Source organism: Stenella coeruleoalba, assembly GCF_951394435.1.
Source record: "Stenella coeruleoalba genome assembly, chromosome: 1".
Taxonomy (NCBI): domain Eukaryota; kingdom Metazoa; phylum Chordata; class Mammalia; order Artiodactyla; family Delphinidae; genus Stenella; species Stenella coeruleoalba.
The window spans coordinates 163,218,622-163,242,044 of record NC_137169.1 but is presented as its reverse complement, the minus strand read 5'-3'; the positions used below and the strand labels follow the sequence as shown (position 1 = coordinate 163,242,044).

The 23,423-nt window shown below is 38.2% G+C and overlaps 1 protein-coding gene across 1 annotated transcript in view; it reads right to left on the bottom strand.

Annotated features, from left to right (window-relative positions):
- Positions 1-23,423, bottom strand: part of CR1 (complement C3b/C4b receptor 1 (Knops blood group)) — a gene marked incomplete at both ends in the record, with an annotated part of 113,398 nt that overhangs the window by 65,207 nt on the left and 24,768 nt on the right. Inside the window, 11 exons of the mRNA XM_079905199.1 lie at positions 970-1,072; positions 1,160-1,336; positions 3,989-4,387; positions 6,452-6,537; positions 9,688-9,787; positions 10,379-10,558; positions 12,575-12,793; positions 14,607-14,692; positions 15,891-15,993; positions 16,081-16,257; positions 18,909-19,307. Coding sequence (XP_079761325.1) covers positions 970-1,072; positions 1,160-1,336; positions 3,989-4,387; positions 6,452-6,537; positions 9,688-9,787; positions 10,379-10,558; positions 12,575-12,793; positions 14,607-14,692; positions 15,891-15,993; positions 16,081-16,257; positions 18,909-19,307 — 2,029 coding nt within the window. The remainder of the gene's footprint in view (positions 1-969; positions 1,073-1,159; positions 1,337-3,988; positions 4,388-6,451; positions 6,538-9,687; positions 9,788-10,378; positions 10,559-12,574; positions 12,794-14,606; positions 14,693-15,890; positions 15,994-16,080; positions 16,258-18,908; positions 19,308-23,423) is intronic.

Sequence of the window (23,423 nt, the reverse complement as noted above, 5' to 3'; positions counted from 1 at the left end):
GCCATCGCCGTGATCCTGGACCTAGGCTCAGAGAAATCAGTCTCTCACTGTGCATCCCACGGTAAAGCTGATAAATCTACTTAGTCATTATTGGAATAAAACATCCTCCAAGTGATGACACTGGAACAGCTAGTAAAACAGCTCCCAGTTTGCACTGGACAAGCAGAGAATAGCTGGAAAGAGAACAAAGATTGTTCTTTTGTCTCTATATTTGTGGTGGTTATGCAGAAGGCTCACAACAGCACGCTGGGCTACGGAAGAGTAAGCGTGAATGTTCTGGGGGGAAAACGAAAGGAGATTGGAAATGACTCTTGTACAAAATTCTCCTAAATGTTATTTGGTGCCTGTCAAGGATTCTTTGGAACATTTTGAGATCAGGTACTTTGTTGCCCATGCTTGATACTTCCCATGTAGAGATGTACATGCTGTGTAAGGTCAAGTGAATGACCTTACTTAAAACTTTAATATCAGCCACCATAATACCATTTCAGAGCCCTTGGCCTGTTATCAACCAGGTGATATATGACTGGATGAAAAATGCTTATTCTTATACTTTCTCTCTTATTACAAAATTCACTTTGGATGGTTAAAAATTTTTCTGAAATAATTCTTAAATGATCTTATTTTTAATAAGATTTTTGTCACATATCAAACTTTTTCTGGAACTCTCCAAATTACTCTTTTTCTTTTATGCTTGGAAAATATGATTTTTTCACTTAATGTGTCACCTATGTATACTCTTAAACAGTAGTTGTATTTGTGTTTAAGCATGCCAGCTAATATACGTGTCAGTTTTTCCTTCATATGTTATGTTATTAGTTACACCTGTTCCTTACTCTTAACTTCCCATATACACTCCCCAAATTTAACATCCCTGAGTATTTCCTATTTTAAAAATCACACTAAACCTTGCCTTTCTGAATTGACCTCAGTTTCAGTGCTCGGTAGGCCAGGCAAACTCACACTCACCCCTCATCACAAACGAAGGATACTTTTGCTCCAAGCTGAAAATTAAGTGGAAAGAGTACATGTCCATTAGGTAACTGGTCCAGGAAGTCAGCACATGATTTCACTAGGAAAAAACACACACACACAGGAGTGAGATGTTCCTGTGAGGGACAAAGAGACTGATCCACATACAAGATGACAGTATAGGCACCTGCACATTTGGGGGCTGACGGGCTCCAGTCTCCCTGGGGCGTACAATGCAGAGAAGCAGCCCCTCTGAGATCATAGCCAGGCTCACAGCTGTAGAACACTTCCTGCCCAGAAGAAAAGTTGTTCCTGTGGCTTGGGGTGTGTTTACCATGCGGGACTTTTGGAGGTGGCTGACATACTAGGGAAAGAGAACCAAAGTGCTGTTAATTGTGTGAAAATAACTTTTCCTCAGTGGTAAACTGCCTAAGACAATCAACAGCATAAATGTATTTGTTTTTAAAAATCTGGTAGACTAACACCCTCTCGTTTTATTGATGGCATAATTGAACAGAGACAGAGAGAGAGAGAGAGAGAGTCTTGTGAAAAGTCATAGAACTGATAGACTGCAGGACAGTAACTAGAACTGAGACATCTACAGTTCATGGTTTTCCATCTAAACTACACACCCAAGATGACACAACAAACGGTTCCCCTACACAATTCTTCCTTTTATTGTTCACTTAGTACACAGTTGTTAGATTGATGGATTTTTTTTTTTTTTTTTTTTTTTGCGGTACGCGGGCCTCTCACTGTTGTGGCCTCTCCTGTTGCGGAGCACAGGCTCCGGATGCGCAGGCTCAGCGGCCATGGCTCACGGGCCCAGCCGCTCTGCGGCATGTGGGATCTTACTGGACCGGGGCCCGAACCCGCATCCCCTGCATCAGCAGGCCGACTCTCAACCACTGCGCCACCAGGGAAGCCCCTATTGATGGATTTTTTATTTTATATTTTTATTTTTATTGGCACCACCAATTTAAATCCGCCTTTCTGGCATAAGGAAAGCTTGAGCCCAAATCTCACCCAACAGATTTCCCAATCACCTATCACACTCTGCTGTGACAAACAAGATTCATACATCTCTTCTCATCTCTTTCCAGCTCCTCTCCAGTGGTCACGCTCCCTGACACGGGTTGGTGGAGAAGGTAAGTCTCCTTTCTGCACTCTACAGGGCCAGGTCCTGCTTAACCATTCACTTCATTCCAATGAGAAGATGGGCAACCATTGAATGAAATCTTCTAAAAAACCTACAGCCCTCACAATGAGAGTGCATATTCCATACCATATGTTGTAACTGAGCCTCTGTCTCTTTATACACTTGGTTTGAATTTAGAATCAGAATGCACTGGAATCTCCTAAATTATATAAAACTGTAGTAACATGAAAAGTCATTTCATTTTGGCTTAGATCAGGTCAGTTTCTCTCTCTGGACTTTAGCTTTCTCAAGTATAGAATGGGGCATTGGACTAGAATAAATGACCCCCTTAAGGACTCTGTAAATACTCTGATGCTGTAGCACCCAATTTCAGGGCTCATCACCCCCCTGTTTGCCTTGATTAATAAGTGCACTGTGATGGGATCATTCAAGTGCTGTGCTGGTTAAATCTCTGTTGACTCCCAGCCTTACACTTCTGCATTCTCCTTTGACTGCTGGGGCCAGAAGCCTGAAAGTACAACTGCTAATCTTCCTTGCCAGTTGGGTCCTGGTTAAGCTCTGACAATTGGAGACATATATACTAAATTAAAATGTAGGAAGATGATAGAAGTCATTCTTCTTGTAAAGGAGGCTCAGGAAGTGGCAACTGATGGCTCTTCCTTAGCAGCAGCAACATTAATTCTATCAATGCCAGTGACTGAAGGCTCCAGCAACCTCAGCTACGTTCTGGCAGCAGCAGCAGCTTCTGCAGCGTGAGCAGCTGGAGGAAATACATGCTCAGTGAGTGCAGGTGCCTGTGCTCTAGTCCAGGAGGAATGGCAGCCCCCTGAGCTCTGGGAACACTGCCTTCCTCCTTTTGCTCTTCCTGCCCTTTTAACACCTTTATATTCTCTTACCTGCACTAAATCCCTCACTCCTTGCAATTTCTAGAGTAGCTTTCAATTTCCCTGGCTCTGGAGTCAGGTAGGCTTGGGTTCTTGTCTTCACAGAGTTAGTATCTATTTAATCTTGCACAGTTATCTAATCTCTCTAAGACTCACTTTCTCTGTAAAACATGGAAAGAATAGTAACTACCTCATGTCTTTGTTTTAAGAATTAAGTGGGGCTTCCCTGGTGGCACAGTGGTTAAGAATCTGCCTGCCAATGCAGGGGACACAGGTTCGAGCCCTGGTCCACGAAGATCCCACATGCCGCGGAGCAACTAAGCCCATGCGCCACAACTACTGAGCCTGCGATCTACAGCCCGCGAGCCACTACTACTGAACCCGCGTGCCACAACTAGTGAAGTCCGTGTGCCTAGAGCCCGTGCTCCACAAGAGAAGCCACCGCAATGAGAAGTCCGCGCACCGCAACAAAGAGTAGCCTCTGCTCACTGCAACTAGAGAAAGACTGCGTGCAGCAACGAAGACCCAATGCAGCCAAAAAATAAACAAATAAATAAATAAATAAATTTGATAAAAAGAAAATTAAGTGAATCCATAGATTATACAGCGGTGCCTAACAAGAAGAATCAGTCATTACATATTCGCAGTTAAAACACTCAAGAGTAATTAATAAATTTTTTAAAAAAGATTACTTTAACTGAAAAAAAGAAAGAACTGAAAGATGATGTCACTAGTGTCATCCCAAGGAAATTTTACATTCTTTACCCAGATTTATCTTTGCTTCTGAGTTTGAACACATACACATTCACACACACATACACACACACCTGCTTTATTTAATGTTTCCTCCCAAGAAAATTTACCCATCCACACTGCTCACCACACATCCTCCCCGCAGAACCGACACTAACCTCCCTATCCTCCTACAACTCACGTCATTTGTAGGCCCCTTCAAAGCCTCAGTCAGACTCACCCCTGGAGCAGCTGGGCAACTCCGGCCCCCACTTGTTTTGGGCCTGGCATTCAACAGTGGAGGGTCCTTTCATGGCAAAGCCGGGCTGACACCTAAACCTCACGCTTTCACGTAAAGAAAATAAGCTTTTGTTCTCAGACATCCTTATTCCATTTTCAATGACTGGAGGCGTGCATTTATTAGGTGCAATGCACTGAGGCGGAGGGCCACTCCAGATGCCAACTTGATTGTCTTCACTGGTGCAATATATTGACGGCTCACCCACGAGGTCAAACAGCTTCTGCCTTCTCTCTCCAAGATTGCAGCGATAGGTCACCACTGTTCCGTATTGAAAGTATTCTCTGTCGGTGCTAATGAAATCTCCATTGGCGATGGCCGGGGGTGGCCTACAAGGAATGCCTGGGAAAAGGGACAGCAAGTTAAAACCTCAGTTTCTTAAAGTTATATCCAATTATGAATTTGGGTAACCAGTTTAAAAAATGATCAAAATGTCACTATTCAGAACACTTCTGCTCTTGTCTAATATTTGCTAATGTACAGACATGTTTTTACACAATCGCAGATAGCCACAATATTATGACCTCTGCTCTTCTCAATTAATGCTATTTCAATAAATGTATCCATATATTATTATAGTCCACATACTTCTCCTTTTAAGTGAGAAGTTATATGTTATTTAACTATTTTTAATTCAATTCTTTCTCTGTAGAGGGCATTTGGATTTATTCTATTGGTTATTAATATGGTATAGCATACAATATAGTCTATCAAATAAATAAAACCCAAAAGCTCTGGTACAACTAATAAAAAATAAACACAAATACACAATATTACACACGACAAACATAACAATCACAGATTCAGAAGTAAAAAAATAAATGAATGTGTACCTACTCTATGCTAATAATCTTGAAAATGAGGATGTTAGAAATGAAAATATATTTTGCCAATATTGACTCAAGAAAAGGTAGCATATAGAAGAAGTGGGAAAAAATATACCAAACACACTACCGCTAAAAAGGTATGAAGCACAGATAATCTTATCGACAAATTTAATCTAATATTCAAGTAACAGATAATTTCTAGGCACTTTAAATCATTCCTGAGCACATAAAATATTTCTATCATTTTTGGCATGAATATCAAAGTAGACATTTATTTAATTTTGCTTAAGAAAATATTTAAGAAGATGCATATTTATTGTAGAAAATTTATAAAATACAAATAAAAATCACCTTTAAGCCCATTATCTAGAAGGAATCACTATTAACTATTTAATGTGCAATCATTAATACACAAACACACATTTTTTTTTCTAAAATATCTTTGTCATCTAAGTAATATTTCAGAGTACAAACATACTAACTGATTCCATTTGAAAGTGTTCTCTCTCTTGTCAAATGCATTCCGGCATATTTTAAACTTTTTTTATTAGAACACATTCCATGTACCTTTATAAGATTATTATTTTGTAGATTATTTCCAGAACATTGTTTGCAAATATGCACAATATTTAGATTCTTTTGAATTTTTCACTATCATAAAATAATAATATAGGCAACATCTGTACATCAATCCTCGCAGAAACCCACGGTGATTTTTTAAAGTCATGAGCTGTAGAATTTCTGGATTAAAGGCTTGCATACAGTTAAGGTTTTTGATACATACTGTGTACTGGCCTGTTAGAAAATTCATTACCACTTATCCTACTATCAGTTGAGTTGGAGAGTGTCGATTTCTTTTTTTTTTTAACATCTTTATTGGAGTATAATTGCTTTACATTGTTGTGTTAGTTGCTGCTGTATAACAAAGTGAATCAGCTATACGTATACATATATCCCCCTATCCCCTCCCTATTGCATCTCCCTCCCTCCCTCCCTATCCCACCCCTCTAGCTGGTCACAAAGAACCGAGCTGATTTTTTTATATTATCACCAAACCCAGGGTTATATCTTTATGTTCTTTGTTAATTTGCAACTGCTCCTTTCTCTATGTGCCCTGAAGTGTAGAAAGTTCATATTCCAAACAACTCATGGGAAAGATGGCATGTCACTGTCCAGACAAAGAATAAGAGAGCAGGGAGGGCCCACCGCTTGAACAGATGACCTGGGATTAAGAGTTGACAGACAGGAAGGAAGGCACTTTCACTAACCTTGTATTCATTTACTTCACTAAAGAGAACAATCTTCAACCTGGAAGGTGTTCAACCAACAAAAGAAGAATTTGGGTGCTCTTCTAAATGACTTCCAAACTATTATTTAAAATAAATTATACCCTAGGATAAGGAAAAATCAGGAGGAACTAGAAGCTTGGAACATTGTGAGCACCTTTAAGGGTAGGAGTGTTTTCTTCAAATATCAGAAGGATACTATTGCCAAAAGGGATGAAATTTATCCTTTGTAATTCTAGGGGCCAACTGTAGGATTGAGCATGGAATAAATGGGGCTAGAGATTTCAACTCACGTTCACAAATTGGTGGCTCTGAATCCCAGAAGACAGTATTGCCTGAGATAATACATTCAGCAGCTGAGTGACCAATGAGTTGATACCTGAAACCAAAAATGAAAAATAGGCATGCTGTACACATCCCATCAATTTCCTCAGCATGCATACATGCATGGCAAATCTGAAAGGCTACAATCTGAAAGAAGTTCAAGGACTAGCCTAAACTCCACCTGTTTTATCTGACTTTTCTTATTTCTCTTTTTCTATCCTCTCACTGTTGAAAGGAATATTTCCTCTCTAACTCCTCATGGCTCGCTCTGCTTCTTCATTTCTTGGTTTCATTTTGGATTGTACCCAGTACCTAAATAAAACAATATTTTTGTAGACCTGCCTGATAATTTTCTTCTTAAAATCTGTTTTTTCTTATATTATTATTGTTACTTAAGTTTCTTTTTGCATTTTCCTGATATACATAAATATACATATTGTATATTAACACTGCTATGGCATTTTAGTTTAGGCATGTTTCTTGTAAATACAACAAGATTTGTGATGCTTTTGATCCTATTTGGAAACTTTTGTTTTTCAACAGGGATATTAAACCATTCAAATTTACTGAACTAAATGGTATGGTTGATCTTGCTTTTGTCATCACTTCATAATGTTCCTTCCTGATGTTCAGTAGTAAGCACATAGCAGTGAATACAGCCGATCTGCCCCAAATATAAGGGGGCTTATTTCTGGTGAATGAGATGGATATAGTCCATGCTATTCCTTTTTCTTCCCTCTCATTTGCTACATGAACCAGATAGGTGAACCTCTTTCAGTTGCTCTAATAATTTGGAAGCTAAATAACCAATTTTTGTTCCTTTGAAATTTCATTTCATGTGTTGTATATTGAGTTGGCCAAAAAGTTCGTTCAGGTTTTTCCGCTACATCCTCTGGAAAAACCTAAGCGAACTTTTTGGCCAACCCAATACATACACAACACAGGTATTCAACCCTATTTTCTCAATTTTGGTGTCAAAATATATACAGTCTACCCATCTCCTATGTAATAAAAGTCTAGACTATGATTTTTTTTGCTTTCTTCTATTTTCTAGTTTTATGGATATATTTTATGACTTCAGAAAGTGTTACTGGATTATGATTACATTGTCAAGTTTCACTTTTTAACAACTAGTTCTGTCATTGTATACATTTTATAACTTTGTTGAAAATATTTGAACTTTTTCAAAAATTTGTTTTTCTTTTGTTTGACTTTTGGCAATTTTCTACCTCACCAGCATTTATCATTATCCTTTAAGAAAATACTGATGGATTGCCTGAGTTTATCTTTTTCCTTCTCCCAGGAAGTATGCTTCCTGTAAGGTACACAGGTGTGAGTTTTAGGTCCTTGCTTATCCTTTACTGTACATCTGTAGCCTCTAGATGTGAATACTAGCTTAGCTCATTAGAAACTCCATCTTCTGCAATTTAGTGATGTGAAGGATCAATGTGATATCAATACAAATTAATTTCTTTTGCAGCTATTATAGTTTATTAATTTCCTTTCTGCATTCTTGAGGTTTTTTTCATGATCCCTGAAATACAGATGATTACCTAGTGATGGCTAAATATGGGCTTATTGTTTTCCCTTCTGGAATTTTTGTTACATGTAATTTGAATCCCAGTACTCTTTTAGACATATCTTCTCTTTTCTCTTCTTCTGCATCCTTTTCCACTTAATGCTGGGAGAAGTTGATTAATTTATCTTCTTACCCTCTGCTTTAATTTTCTACAATATTCAGTGTGTTTATCACAGAATTTTTCTTTAGTTTGACAATTGTGTTTTTTATTCATATGCAAACATTCTCTATTTCCTAACTAGTTTCACAGAAACAGCGTGCAACTGAATCTTGTTAAAAACGTAAACAGGAGATTTTTCTAAAAGTTTCTCTTATTTCTTAGAAGTAACTCTATTTTGTAAGAGGACAATTCTTCTGATTTTTCAGATTGCTCTTTTTACATTAATTTCCTGTAACATATCATAAGCTCAACGGTTTTCTATTTTATGCCATTGAGAGGTTCACTCTTATTCCGTAATACAATATAAAGAGGGTACAGACAGAGAATTTATAGATTGTACTTAAAAATGCTCGGAGAAAGACAGAAGTGTTTAGATTTACTCTAATTTCACTTTGTCAGATTATAGGTACTATGATCTGTAAGGCCTTGGTTAGCAAATATGCTGAAGGCCACAAGTTCCTTTTCAGTGTTTATCATGGCAGTGCAAATTTAGCCCATATTCTCTAACTGGTTCAGCTGCTCCCACTGGGAGTGGGGTTGAGACTGAGCAAGGGTAAGCACCCTTGTGGGTGGGACTGCTGCCCAGTAAACACTTTATGTCTGACATTTTCACAGGGGACTCTGTTATGGGTTGAGCAGTGCACCCCCAAAAGTATGTCGAAGCCCTAGCCCCCAATCCCCATGAATGTGACCTCTTTTGGAAATAGGGCCTTTGCAGATATAATCATGTTAAGATGAGGTTATTAGGCTGGGCCCTAATCCAATATGACTGGAGTCCTTACAAAAAGAGAGCACTTTGGACATAGACCCACACAGAGAGGAGAGTGCCATGTGAAGACACAGACACAGAATGAAGATGGCAATGGGAAGACAGGGGCAAAAACGGGAGTGATGCGCCACACGCCAAGGAAGCCCTGAGGTCACCATAATCTGGAAGAGGCAAGGAGGGATCCTCCCTCAGAGGCTCTGGAGGGAACATATCCTGCCTGCACCTTGATTTTGGACCTCTAACTTCCAGAACCTTGAGAGAATAAACTTTTGTTGCTGTTCTGAGATACCCAGTTTGTCCTACTTTGTTATGGCAGCCCTAGCAAACGAAGAGTGCAGTTACCTTATAAGATCTGCTTTCTACACAGTGGCTCCGTGGCCTTCCCCTTCTTTCAGCAATGTCTGCTCTGGGCAAGTGCTGTTTGTACGGTTTGACTATGCCCTCCCCCCATTTTCTTCCTTTCTACCTGGTGAATACCTCACTTTTCTTGTATGTACTGTCCTGGTTTCCAGCAAGGAGACAGATTTCCCCTCAAATCTTGTCATACCTTTGTCCATTTCAATTAAGAGTTAAACACCTATGTTCAAGCTTCTTGAGAACAGATGGTAATAGCCTAGTCCTCTTTTCCAAGATAGGACCAGAAGGTAGTATCGCTGTCCTGGAACTCTTGAACCAAGAGATGGTCCTGCCCACTCACCCTCTATTACAAGCAAAAATGATTCTGGATCCGAACTGGGTGTCTGTATCTATGTGCACCACACCGTTCACAGGATCTGGAGGAGTATTACATGATTTACCTTGGGAAAGAAAGAGAATTTTGGAGCCAGGAAGAGTAATTTGAACTTTTGTTAGTGTATAACAAGTCAGTCCCCACCTGACTGCAGCTTTCTGAAGAGCACATGCAATTCTGATGGTTCTACAGATGTTTTCACCTTGAGGAACCTCACCAGACTGCCTCGGGATAGCCACCCACTAAGCACCACTTTCAAAGAGACCTCCCCTCTAAATCTCTCCTATCTGTGCCTCAAATCTCTTATCTAAATATAAAGGTCATTTGTGGCCTTATATCCCACCAGTATAAAAGTTTTTATTACCTCGTTATTCAAACAGTTTATGTCTCCTTACAGATTTTTTTCCTGATCTGGAGTAATTCATTATTCACTACCCCATAAAAAACATGGAGTTCTCCTGCAAATATTCCTTGAAACATTCTCAGGAGACAAGCATTTCAACCAATAATTAGGGGTGACCTACAAGACCAACTCTGACCTCCACCTATGTGAACATGTTTGACAAAGTTTTCTTATCTCTACAATTTGGAGAAATTAAATACGATCCTAGAGATACTTTGACAAACATAGGAACGCTCCAATGCAGGGCTTACTCACGTTTACAGACATCTTTGGCACTTGACCACGTGAGGTTTTGTAGACATGTGATAGAGAATGACTTCCTGTAGTACCCAGGGCGGCATTCATACTTTAAAGATGTCCCAATGGGAAACTCAGATTCATTGGTCTGGAGTTTCAACTTGGCAAATTGAAAGTGATCTGGGCTGTTACAGTGACCTAGAGACCAAAAAATCAAGAACATCAGAGTTAACAAAAAGATACCCAAGGCCATTCTTCCTTTTCTCTTTCTTGTTAGATTTGATATCAGAACAAAAGAAACTTTTAGTTGTGGAAAGATAATTTCCTTGTAATCTTTGAAGGGAAAGTTCCATTAGCATGTGCCCATTAGAAAATATACTATCCGGAAGGCTATTTTGCTATCTGGGCATTTTACTCATATCATTTACTGTAAAAGACAGCTCCAATTCAATTTTTCACATTTTTAGGGAGACAGAGGAGTGTTTCTGCCCAGGTTACACCTGGTCTGGTTTCTTTGTACTTCAGTGTATCAAAACCCATGCTTACAAGCAAGAATGGATGACTCAAGATGTTTTTTGAAACTAGGAGGCAGACACCAACTTTCTAGGTATGATTCCTAAGCTGGTTATTTCAACACAACAAGGAAATACACAGCATCGCTTCAAAATAAAAACAACAACAAAACAAAAACAGAAACATTGTGTGAAGTATATGTTGAATCAAATTCTAGCTTTAGTTCCAAGCCCCTACACCTAAAGCTCTAGGTTTGAGAAGTGAAAACTCACTTTGGACTCAAGTAGTATGAAATCAAAAAAGTGTATATGTTTGGAAAAATAGAAATCGTTTCCACTTGGTTTTGACACTAACTTCTCTTTTAGTTTCTATTCCAGCTGTCCTCCACCTCCCTTTCAATTATTTTTTCAAAGACTAAAAGCTATGCTAGAGCCAATTCTGCACCCAGATAATTCTCTGTATGAAGACTTGCAAACCAATTTCTCATTTCTTTAACATATAATTAAGTGATTTTTCTCAATATGAAAATTTGGCTTATTTTCAAGGTGGCTTCACAGGAAATACATCCATCTATATTGCCTGTTTCTTTTCATTTTAGAGCTTGAATATTAGCTATACTAGCTTCTAGTTCAAGGAGTCCCCCTTACGACTAAAATCTACTACCTAAGGCCAAATCACACATGAAGATGGTCTGGCAGGTCTCCAGTCTAAAAAATCTAGCTGATAAAACTAGGACTGCCATCTCAGCATAGGGTACTGGTGAAAAAAGTCATAGAACTTAGGGGAAGATTGCCTTTCACTTTCGATGTAGTGAATCTGAACTAGGTGTCTGTGTTTGTAAACAGGCTCATAGGGACACCCCAAGCTGAAGCCATGGTGTTACAGAAGGAGAGTGAGGGCAAAAACGACTTCTGAATATCCATTCTTGGTCCCTTTCCTTTCAGAACTGCTCTTTTATTTCAGTTTCTCAGCAGTCAGTATGTTATGCCGGGACTAGGGTCACTTTGACAATTTACTTTCCCCTTCCTTCTTCACTGTCTGAGTGTGGGTGTCATAGTGGTATTGGATACCTTAGGATACCTTCTCCAGACCTTAGAAATAAACACTCTATTTTGCATTTTTCCCTTGAGTTCACATTGCTTTGCTTTTTCTTTCCACCAAAGAGGGAAAACTTCAACAGCTGAAATTAGTGGGGGGCCAAGGAGCAAGTAAGCCTTATCTTAACTTAGAACTTAGCCCATACTGGCTAAAAGAATCTTTGTGTTTTGTTTACAATGCAGCCCAGTTTTCAGAGAGAACACACAGTGGTCTCTGGACAAATAGGTAATTAAAAGCGATTTTGCCAGGCTTTGTTCTCTGCTGGTCTGTGCTTCTCTCCAAAACCTGTGAAGATGGTACAACTTATGCTAGTTAAGGTTCATAGGTATTTGCTTTCAGTTCCTATGCTTTGAAAACATTTTCCTTCTAATTCTAATTAGAACTAGAACTGCCACCCACTTCCTCCATCGCTTTTCACCAGCCCTCTAGAAGCAAAGATCATCAGAATCTTACATGTTGATGTATCTTAAAACCATTTATTATTGTTTTGGCATTTAAGTGTATCGAGTGCACAAATAAACACCACATTGTAATTACGGAAACTTGGAGAGTCTGGTATAGATATTCTGAATCCATTTGGAATGTGGGGTAGCGCGCAGTAACCTGGAGGTCCACAGCGAGGGGCAGGGCTGCTCCAAATTCCGTTCCCTTGACTGTCACTGGTACAGCGGATGGTGCTCTCCCCAGTGAGGCTGAAGATCATCCCTCTCTCTGGGTGCGGGTCACATGTGTAAGTGACTTCTTTTCCAAAAGGAAAGACTTCCAGAGGTTTGCCTGTGTGTCTCCCATTAAGGATATCAGGAGGATTTGGACACAAGATTTCTGGAAAGAAGGCAAAAGCTCTAAGTGTCATTCATGAGTTTTCACCACAGGTAATCTATAGTCATTGGGTGTTATAGTTGGTACTACCTAAAAACACTGAATGGACTAAGTGAAGTGAGATTTCAATCCCATTTTTTTTTAATTGAAAAAGTACAAAAGAATTTGCCTATCCTGAATCTTCCAGACTTTTAAGTTTTCTGGATGATAGAAACTTTACACCTTTAATTACGTACCAAAACTTTTAAAGAAGAAAGAGAATCTATTGGAGAGTAACTCATTCATTTAATCAACACATTGGGCACTTATTCTGTGTCAGCCACTCGTCAGGGCCGGCTGGATGAAATGGTGAAGAGCACAGATAAAGTCTCTGTTCTCCAGGGAACTTACATTCTCAGGAAATATTTCTACAATGTATTCCATATGTACTAATCACCTAATCATATGAAACCTTTCCTTAATAACTTACCCATAGTGACCATCAACCGATTATGACAGTAGTGCTGTCACAATGAATTGAAACATATACGGTTCATTGTAAAAACTCTAAATGATCCATACTGTTTTGTTATTGTTTTTTTTTTGATGCATGGGATTGCTTATTATTATTTTTATTTCTTTACTTTCCGTCAGGATTCAAATTGTTACTTCTTTCTGGTATCTGCTTGTCTGTTTAAACAGTCCTTTCCTTATTTCTATTTAGTGTTTCTTATTAGGCTTGGGATTTGGAAGAAGCTACTTAAATTAGAAACAGTCATGAAAAGTAAGAGGAATAGTACAATCAGTAACTGAGCTCTAACCCAGGCCAGTGGACAGCCATTTGTCATGTTACTTCAGTGAAAGTTGGGTTTCTTGGATGACAGGATCTATACAGAAGTTATGTTTTTTTAATAAAGTTTTACTATAAAATGTGTCATAGGATAACTGAGCAGATTTCTTGCAACATAAACATTTTAGTAAAATTTGGATTAGTTTAAAATTTATATATTTTCCAATCTTTAGGATCAAGTGATGAGGCAAAGTCCTATCTTCTATTGGGGAACATACAAATGGGTAGACTAGGAGAAATCAGTGGTGGCATTGCACATAGGAGACTCATTTTTTAATCAGCTCATTATTTCTGAATCTTTGCATAATTTATTTAGATGCAAATTTTGAGAGTTTAAGGAGTATTAAACTGCTCACCCTGCGTAATGCTGTTCCTCACTTTCCCCTCATTTCTGCATTGCTCTGACCTATCATCTCCATAAGATTTAATTTATTTTCTTTCTTGTACATCTTCCCACTTGAGTATAAATAACATGGGACAGGGAATTTGCTCATCTTGTTCACTGCTATAACACCGGTGCCTGGAAGAACATCAAGCACATAGTATGTGCTCAATAAATAATTGAATGAATGAATGTTTCATATTTGTATATTAGCAAATAGACAGGAATATTGTAGAGTGACTTCACCTTGATGGCATAAAAAAGTAAAAGGAAGAAGGAAGGAAGGAAAAAAGAAAGAAAGAAATTTGTCAAAGCTTCACGTTAGCTAATCTCTCCTGATTCAGAGACAAACTACAGCAGGATTTATCATGTAAAACAAAGAATTCTAAATGACAGAGATTGATCAGATAGTTCTCAAAACACATGATGCACAACAAAGTGCATCGCAACAAATTGATCCCCAATAAAATACTATTAAAATAAGCAACTATTTACCAATAATTCAGATTAGAAAATAGAAGAACCACGGCTGGGGAGGCCATGGGTCAAATTACCAAATAGATTAAAGGGAGAGATTGGCCTGAAGTGTTATCCCTTCTACTCACGTTCACACACAGGAATGCTGCTGTTCCAAAGGCTTTCCATTCCAACCAAGACACAGTAACTAGCAGAATTGCCTTTTAACTGGAATCTAAGGAAGAAAATGGTAGTGAATATGTGAGCTGCTTAAGCCAAAATGCCATTCCATTTGCAAAAATCTCAGCATTTTGAGGATCTGAAACCAGCAGGTGGCAGAGGTTCAGAGGCCACATCAACCTGGAAAAGTCACAGCTTCCAGTGAGGGAGAACAGCAAAGCACAGTCACGTGGTCACATAACATAGTCCCAGCCTAAGTTGAAGAAGGCAGTTGTAGCATAGCTGCCATCGCCGTGATCCTGGACCTAGGCTCAGAGAAATCAGTCTCTCACTGTGCATCCCACGGTAAAGCTGATAAATCTACTTAGTCATTATTGGAATAAAACATCCTCCAAGTGATGACACTGGAACAGCTAGTAAAACAGCTCCCAGTTTGCACTGGACAAGCAGAGAATAGCTGGAAAGAGAACAAAGATTGTTCTTTTGTCTCTATATTTGTGGTGGTTATGCAGAAGGCTCACAACAGCACGCTGGGCTACGGAAGAGTAAGCGTGAATGTTCTGGGGGGAAAACGAAAGGAGATTGGAAATGACTCTTGTACAAAATTCTCCTAAATGTTATTTGGTGCCTGTCAAGGATTCTTTGGAACATTTTGAGATCAGGTACTTTGTTGCCCATGCTTGATACTTCCCATGTAGAGATGTACATGCTGTGTAAGGTCAAGTGAATGACCTTACTTAAAACTTTAATATCAGCCACCATAATACCATTTCAGAGCCCTTGGCCTGTTATCAACCAGGTGATATATGACTGGATGAAAAATGCTTATTCTTATACTTTCTCTCTTATTACAAAATTCACTTTGGATGGTTAAAAATTTTTCTGAAATAATTCTTAAATGATCTTATTTTTAATAAGATTTTTGTCACATATCAAACTTTTTCTGGAACTCTCCAAATTACTCTTTTTCTTTTATGCTTGGAAAATATGATTTTTTCACTTAATGTGTCACCTATGTATACTCTTAAACAGTAGTTGTATTTGTGTTTAAGCATGCCAGCTAATATACGTGTCAGTTTTTCCTTCATATGTTATGTTATTAGTTACACCTGTTCCTTACTCTTAACTTCCCATATACACTCCCCAAATTTAACATCCCTGAGTATTTCCTATTTTAAAAATCACACTAAACCTTGCCTTTCTGAATTGACCTCAGTTTCAGTGCTCGGTAGGCCAGGCAAACTCACACTCACCCCTCATCACAAACGAAGGATACTTTTGCTCCAAGCTGAAAATTAAGTGGAAAGAGTACATGTCCATTAGGTAACTGGTCCAGGAAGTCAGCACATGATTTCACTAGGAAAAAACACACACACACAGGAGTGAGATGTTCCTGTGAGGGACAAAGAGACTGATCCACATACAAGATGACAGTATAGGCACCTGCACATTTGGGGGCTGACGGGCTCCAGTCTCCCTGGGGCGTACAATGCAGAGAAGCAGCCCCTCTGAGATCATAGCCAGGCTCACAGCTGTAGAACACTTCCTGCCCAGAAGAAAAGTTGTTCCTGTGGCTTGGGGTGTGTTTACCATGCGGGACTTTTGGAGGTGGCTGACATACTAGGGAAAGAGAACCAAAGTGCTGTTAATTGTGTGAAAATAACTTTTCCTCAGTGGTAAACTGCCTAAGACAATCAACAGCATAAATGTATTTGTTTTTAAAAATCTGGTAGACTAACACCCTCTCGTTTTATTGATGGCATAATTGAACAGAGACAGAGAGAGAGAGAGAGAGAGTCTTGTGAAAAGTCATAGAACTGATAGACTGCAGGACAGTAACTAGAACTGAGACATCTACAGTTCATGGTTTTCCATCTAAACTACACACCCAAGATGACACAACAAACGGTTCCCCTACACAATTCTTCCTTTTATTGTTCACTTAGTACACAGTTGTTAGATTGATGGATTTTTTTTTTTTTTTTTTTTTGCGGTACGCGGGCCTCTCACTGTTGTGGCCTCTCCTGTTGCGGAGCACAGGCTCCGGATGCGCAGGCTCAGCGGCCATGGCTCACGGGCCCAGCCGCTCTGCGGCATGTGGGATCTTACTGGACCGGGGCCCGAACCCGCATCCCCTGCATCAGCAGGCCGACTCTCAACCACTGCGCCACCAGGGAAGCCCCTATTGATGGATTTTTTATTTTATATTTTTATTTTTATTGGCACCACCAATTTAAATCCGCCTTTCTGGCATAAGGAAAGCTTGAGCCCAAATCTCACCCAACAGATTTCCCAATCACCTATCACACTCTGCTGTGACAAACAAGATTCATACATCTCTTCTCATCTCTTTCCAGCTCCTCTCCAGTGGTCACGCCACCTGACACGGGTTGGTGGAGAAGGTAAGTCTCCTTTCTGCACTCTACAGGGCCAGGTCCTGCTTAACCATTCACTTCATTCCAATGAGAAGATGGGCAACCATTGAATGAAATCTTCTAAAAAACCTACAGCCCTCACAATGAGAGTGCATATTCCATACCATATGTTGTAACTGAGCCTCTGTCTCTTTATACACTTGGTTTGAATTTAGAATCAGAATGCACTGGAATCTCCTAAATTATATAAAACTGTAGTAACATGAAAAGTCATTTCATTTTGGCTTAGATCAGGTCAGTTTCTCTCTCTGGACTTTAGCTTTCTCAAGTATAGAATGGGGCATTGGACTAGAATAAATGACCCCCTTAAGGACTCTGTAAATACTCTGATGCTGTAGCACCCAGTTTCAGGGCTCATCACCCCCCTGTTTGCCTTGATTAATAAGTGCACTGTGATGGGATCATTCAAGTGCTGTGCTGGTTAAATCTCTGTTGACTCCCAGCCTTACACTTCTGCATTCTCCTTTGACTGCTGGGGCCAGAAGCCTGAAAGTACAACTGCTAATCTTCCTTGCCAGCTGGGTCCTGGTTAAGCTCTGACAATTGGAGGCATATATACTAAATTAAAAGGTAGGAAGATGATAGAAGTCATTCTTCTTGTAAAGGAGGCTCAGGAAGTGGCAACTGATGGCTCTTCCTTAGCAGCAGCAACATTAATTCTATCAATGCCAGTGACTGAAGGCTCCAGCAACCTCAGCTACGTTCTGGCAGCAGCAGCAGCTTCTGCAGCGTGAGCAGCTGGAGGAAATACATGCTCAGTGAGTGCAGGTGCCTGTGCTCTAGTCCAGGAGGAATGGCAGCCCCCTGAGCTCTGGGAACACTGCCTTCCTCCTTTTGCTCTTCCTGCCCTTTTAACACCTTTATATTCTCTTACCTGCACTAAATCCCTCACTCCTTGCAATTTCTAGAGTAGCTTTCAATTTCCCTGGCTCTGGAGTCAGGTAGGCTTGGGTTCTTGTCTTCACAGAGTTAGTATCTATTTAATCTTGCACAGTTATCTAATCTCTCTAAGACTCACTTTCTCTGTAAAACATGGAAAGAATAGTAACTACCTCATGTCTTTGTTTTAAGAATTAAGTGGGGCTTCCCTGGTGGCACAGTGGTTAAGAATCTGCCTGCCAATGCAGGGGACACAGGTTCGAGCCCTGGTCCACGAAGATCCCACATGCCGCGGAGCAACTAAGCCCATGCGCCACAACTACTGAGCCTGCGATCTACAGCCCGCGAGCCACTACTACTGAACCCGCGTGCCACAACTAGTGAAGTCCGTGTGCCTAGAGCCCGTGCTCCACAAGAGAAGCCACCGCAATGAGAAGTCCGCGCACCGCAACAAAGAGTAGCCTCTGCTCACTGCAACTAGAGAAAGACTGCGTGCAGCAACGAAGACCCAATGCAGCCAAAAAATAAACAAATAAATAAATAAATAAATTTAATAAAAAGAAAATTAAGTGAATCCATAGATTATACAGCGGTGCCTAACAAGAAGAATCAGTCATTACATATTCGCAGTTAAAACACTCAAGAGTAATTAATAAATTTTTTTTAAAAAGATTATTTTAACTGAAAAAAAGAAAGAACTGAAAGATGATGTCACTAGTGTCATCCCAAGGAAATTTTACATTCTTTACCCAGATTTATCTTTGCTTCTGAGTTTGAACACATACACATTCACACACACATACACACACACCTGCTTTATTTAATGTTTCCTCCCAAGAAAATTTACCCATCCACACTGCTCACCACACATCCTCCCCGCAGAACCGACACTAACCTCCCTATCCTCCTACAACTCACGTCATTTGTAGGCCCCTTCAAAGCCTCAGTCAGACTCACCCCTGGAGCAGCTGGGCAACTCCGGCCCCCACTTGTTTTGGGCCTGGCATTCAACAGTGGAGGGTCCTTTCATGGCAAAGCCGGGCTGACACCTAAACCTCACGCTTTCACGTAAAGAAAATAAGCTTTTGTTCTCAGACATCCTTATTCCATTTTCAATGACTGGAGGCGTGCATTCATTAGGTGCAATGCACTGAGGCGGAGGGCCACTCCAGATGCCAACTTGATTGTCTTCACTGGTGCAATATATTGACGGCTCACCCACGAGGTCAAACAGCTTCTGCCTTCTCTCTCCAAGATTGCAGCGATAGGTCACCACTGTTCCGTATTGAAAGTATTCTCTGTCGGTGCTAATGAAATCTCCATTGGCGATGGCTGGGGGTGGCCTACAAGGAATGCCTGGGAAAAGGGAAAGCAGTGAATTAAAATAACTAGTGAGAGAAATCAAATGAGTCACTAAATTGTAACTATTTTTACCTTCATTATTTGCTTTTAATCTTTGCTAATAGAGATAAGTTTTTATGAAGTTGTAATTTAGGTGGACATAACTAAGTAGAATTTGAGTATATCTGGGTAAACATGAGAATATTTATGAAACTGTAGACTACTGGATGTTAAACATTTTGGAAAGCTAAATGATATAAATGGAAATATAAATTACTAATATTCATTAAACCAGATATAGAAAGCTAGAATAGACCAAGAAACTTGTAAAAATAGAAGAAAAAATTTCACCTATAATTCTATCATAGTTTCAAGTAATATATACTTCTAAATGTAATTTCAGGTGTTTCCAAGAGGTAAAGGAGAGAACTTAGCAACCCATTTTATCAAGCCTAAGTTTGATATCATAATATTATACCCATGTAAAAGTGATCATATAGTAGTCCACCAAAAAAAAGCTAAATACACTTAAAAATTAGAAGTAAGACTAGTACATAGTTAGAAAAAATTGTGTTGTTCTAACACTATATAACTGGAACTAAGTAACATCATCCAAAATTCCAAAACACTTAAAATTAAAAATGAAAATTCTTTAGGAAGCTTCTGCTTCTGGTAATGGTAATCTCAATAATTCAAATCAAACATCACTCCACCCATCTCACCCGCAGAGAAAAAATGCTGGGTAAAATATAAAACATACAGAATGCATCAGAGTGCTAACAAACTGGTTTCACAGAAGGTTAAAATCCAGGTGAGAACCAAGCATTTGGGCTACTTTCCCCCCTGGGAAGGTTAGTTGAACCAGGAGGGGGCATTTGATACTGAAATTAAGAATTTGGATAAGATTAGTTGCAGTTTAGACACAGTTGAAGAAAAATCAATGAACTGGAAACTAGGACAGAAAAAAATATCCAGGACACAACACAGATTGACAAAAGGATCGTAAATAGACAAAAGAGTAACAGAGGAACCATACGTAGAAAGATGTTTAAAGCATTTATTGCCAGAAGACCTGCAATACAAAAATGCTTAGAAAGAATTCTTTAGGCTGAAGGAAAATAGTGTCACATAGAACTGATAGAACTGCAATATGGAGGAAGTGTAACAGAAAGAGTTAATGTGTAGATAAATATAAATAAATACCACTTTTATAAAAGCAGCAACTATACTGTCTTGTGAGATATATAATATATGTAAAAAAAACAGTAGAAAATGGCAGGAGAGCATCAATGGAGTTAAACTGCTATGGTTCTTGCATTGTTTGGGAAGTGGTAAAAAGCATTATTTATAATAAATTAGATTATATAATTATAATAGGTTATAATTAATTAGATTATAATAAATCAAGGATCAACATTGGAGTCTCTAAGATAGCATTAATAAGAAAATAAAGTACAGCTAAAATGTTCTTGAGGAGAAAAAAATAGAATAATAAAAATACTTGATTAATTTTAAAATGTGAGAAACCTATAACTAACTAACCTATAACTATAGCTAGTTTAAACCTAACTATATCAGTAACTATATTAATCTGAAATGTCCTAAACATTCTAATTAAAAGCAAAGATTTTCAGACTGAATGAAACAATAAAATCTGAGTATATGATGTTTACAAGAGATCTATTTTATTTTATTTTATTTTATTTTTATTTATTTTTTGGATGTGCTGGGCGGCTTGTGGAATTTTAGTTCCCTGACCAGGGATTGAACCCAGTCTCTCAGCAGTGAAAGCACAGAGTCCTAACCACTGGACTGCCAGGGAATTCCCAGGTAAATTTTAAATATAGAACAAAGAATGGATGAAAGTAAAAGATTTGAAACATATGTAATACAAAAACAGGAAACAAAAAAAGAAGGCTGGTGTATCTATATTGAAATCATACAAAATAGATTTTAAGGCAAGAAATATTATGAAAGGTAAAGAGGGACACTTCATTATGATAAAAGAGTCAATTAAGCAGGAAAATATAATAATTCAAAATTTTCATGTATGTAATAACATAGCTTTTAAATTACATAAAGAAAAATCCCTATAGCTGATAGGAGAGATAGACAAATCCAGTCATATTTGGTGATGGTAGCAGTTTAAATGGTGATTCCCTAAAAAGATATTCCATGTCCTAACTCATGGTACCTGTGAATGTGAACTTATTTGGCAAAAGAGTCTTTGAAGGTATAATTAAGTTAAGGATCTTGAGATGAGATCATCTTGGATTAACAGAGTATATCTTCAATCTAAAGACCACAGTGTTTGTAAGAGACAGAAGGCAAGGGGACACACACACAGAGGAGAAGGCAATGTGCAATGGCGGCAGATATTGGAGTGATGCATCTATAAGCCAAGGAATGCCAAGGATTGCAGCAGCCACCAGGGGTAGGAGAGAGGCATAGGACAGATTCTTTCTCCCAGGAAAAGGAACCAGCCTTGCTGACACCTTGATTTTGGACTGCTGACCTCTGAACTAAGAGAGAATAAATTTCTATCGTTTAAAGCTACTAAATTTGTGGTAATTTGTTATGGCAGCCCTAGGAAAGTAACACAGGTATTTTACAAATTCCCATCAATAACTGAGAGAACAAGTGGAGGAAAAAAAACACAGTAAATCATACTTTCCTAAGAGAAATTTATAGAAAATGACATAAAACACTACACCTTCTTTTCAAAGGCATATGTAACATTTTACCAAAACTGTCCATATTCTGGGCTATAAAACATGTTTCAAAAAGTTTCAAAGGATTAAAACAAAAGAATGATAACTAAAAAATCTCCAAGTGTTTGAAAATTAAGTAACACACTTTAAAATAAACTATGGATAGAAGAAGATATCAAAAGGAAAATTAGACAATTTTTCTGTATCATGATAATGAAAATATGAAGATTGTGGGAAGCAAATACAGCACTTTTGGAGAAAAATTTACAGGTTTAAATATATCTCTTAGAAAAAAATAAAAGCCAAAACAAAATTATCTAAGCTTCCATATCAAGAATTAATGAACAGAGAACACCAAATTAAGCTCAAAGAAAGTATCAGAAAGGAAATAATAAATCAGAAATCAATAAAATAGAAACTAGTTATACACTACAGAAGATTAAGTTAAAAGTTGTTTTTCAAAAAAATCTTAGAAAAAATTTTAAATGCCTAGTAAAAGTAATCAAGAGAAAGAAATTTTAAAATGTTACCATTATCAAGAATTAAAATAGAGATATCAGTACAGACCCCATACACGTTAAAATATAATAAGAGGATATAATGAACAACATTATACCAATAACTTAGCAAATGTAAATGAAATACATTCCTTAAAAAGCACAACATACTAAAACTTATTAAATAAGATATTAAAAATATTTTAAAAATTTAGAGCTATTGAAGAAATTAAATCAGTAATTAAAAACCTAACAACAAAAACTCACATCCAGATTGCTTTACTGCTGAATTATTGCAAAGATATAAAGAAAAATAATATTAATGTTACATAAATAATTCCAGAGAATAGAAAAGAATGAATACTTTCCAAAACATTTTATAAGACTAGCATAATCTTGATGCCCAAACCTGACAAGGGCATTAAAAGAAATAAATAAATTAGAGTTCAACATCTCTTGAGAACATAAATGCAAATTTTCTAAACAAAATATTAAGAAACTGAACACAGCAGTACTTACAGAGGATGGTATAATGGTCAAAATAGGAATTTCATTGACTAATTTAAAAATATTAAACCAATCGTACAATACTTGAATAAAAAAATATTAGCAATCACACACATACAAACACATACACCACACACAAGATAATCATATATAACACATCATGACCAAGATGGATTTATTCTAGTAGTTCAAAGCTGGTTAGCTTTCCAAAGATCAATCAATGTAATACAAAACATCAACAAAGTAAAGGAGAAACAGATATGACTATCTCAATAGATGCAGAGTGATAAATTAGAACACACATTCATGATAAGTCTTTCAGCAAATTAGATAGCAAAAGGAATTTCCTTAATCTGATAAAGGATATCTGCCATATATTTACAGGAAATATCATGCTTTATAATGACTATGTAAAA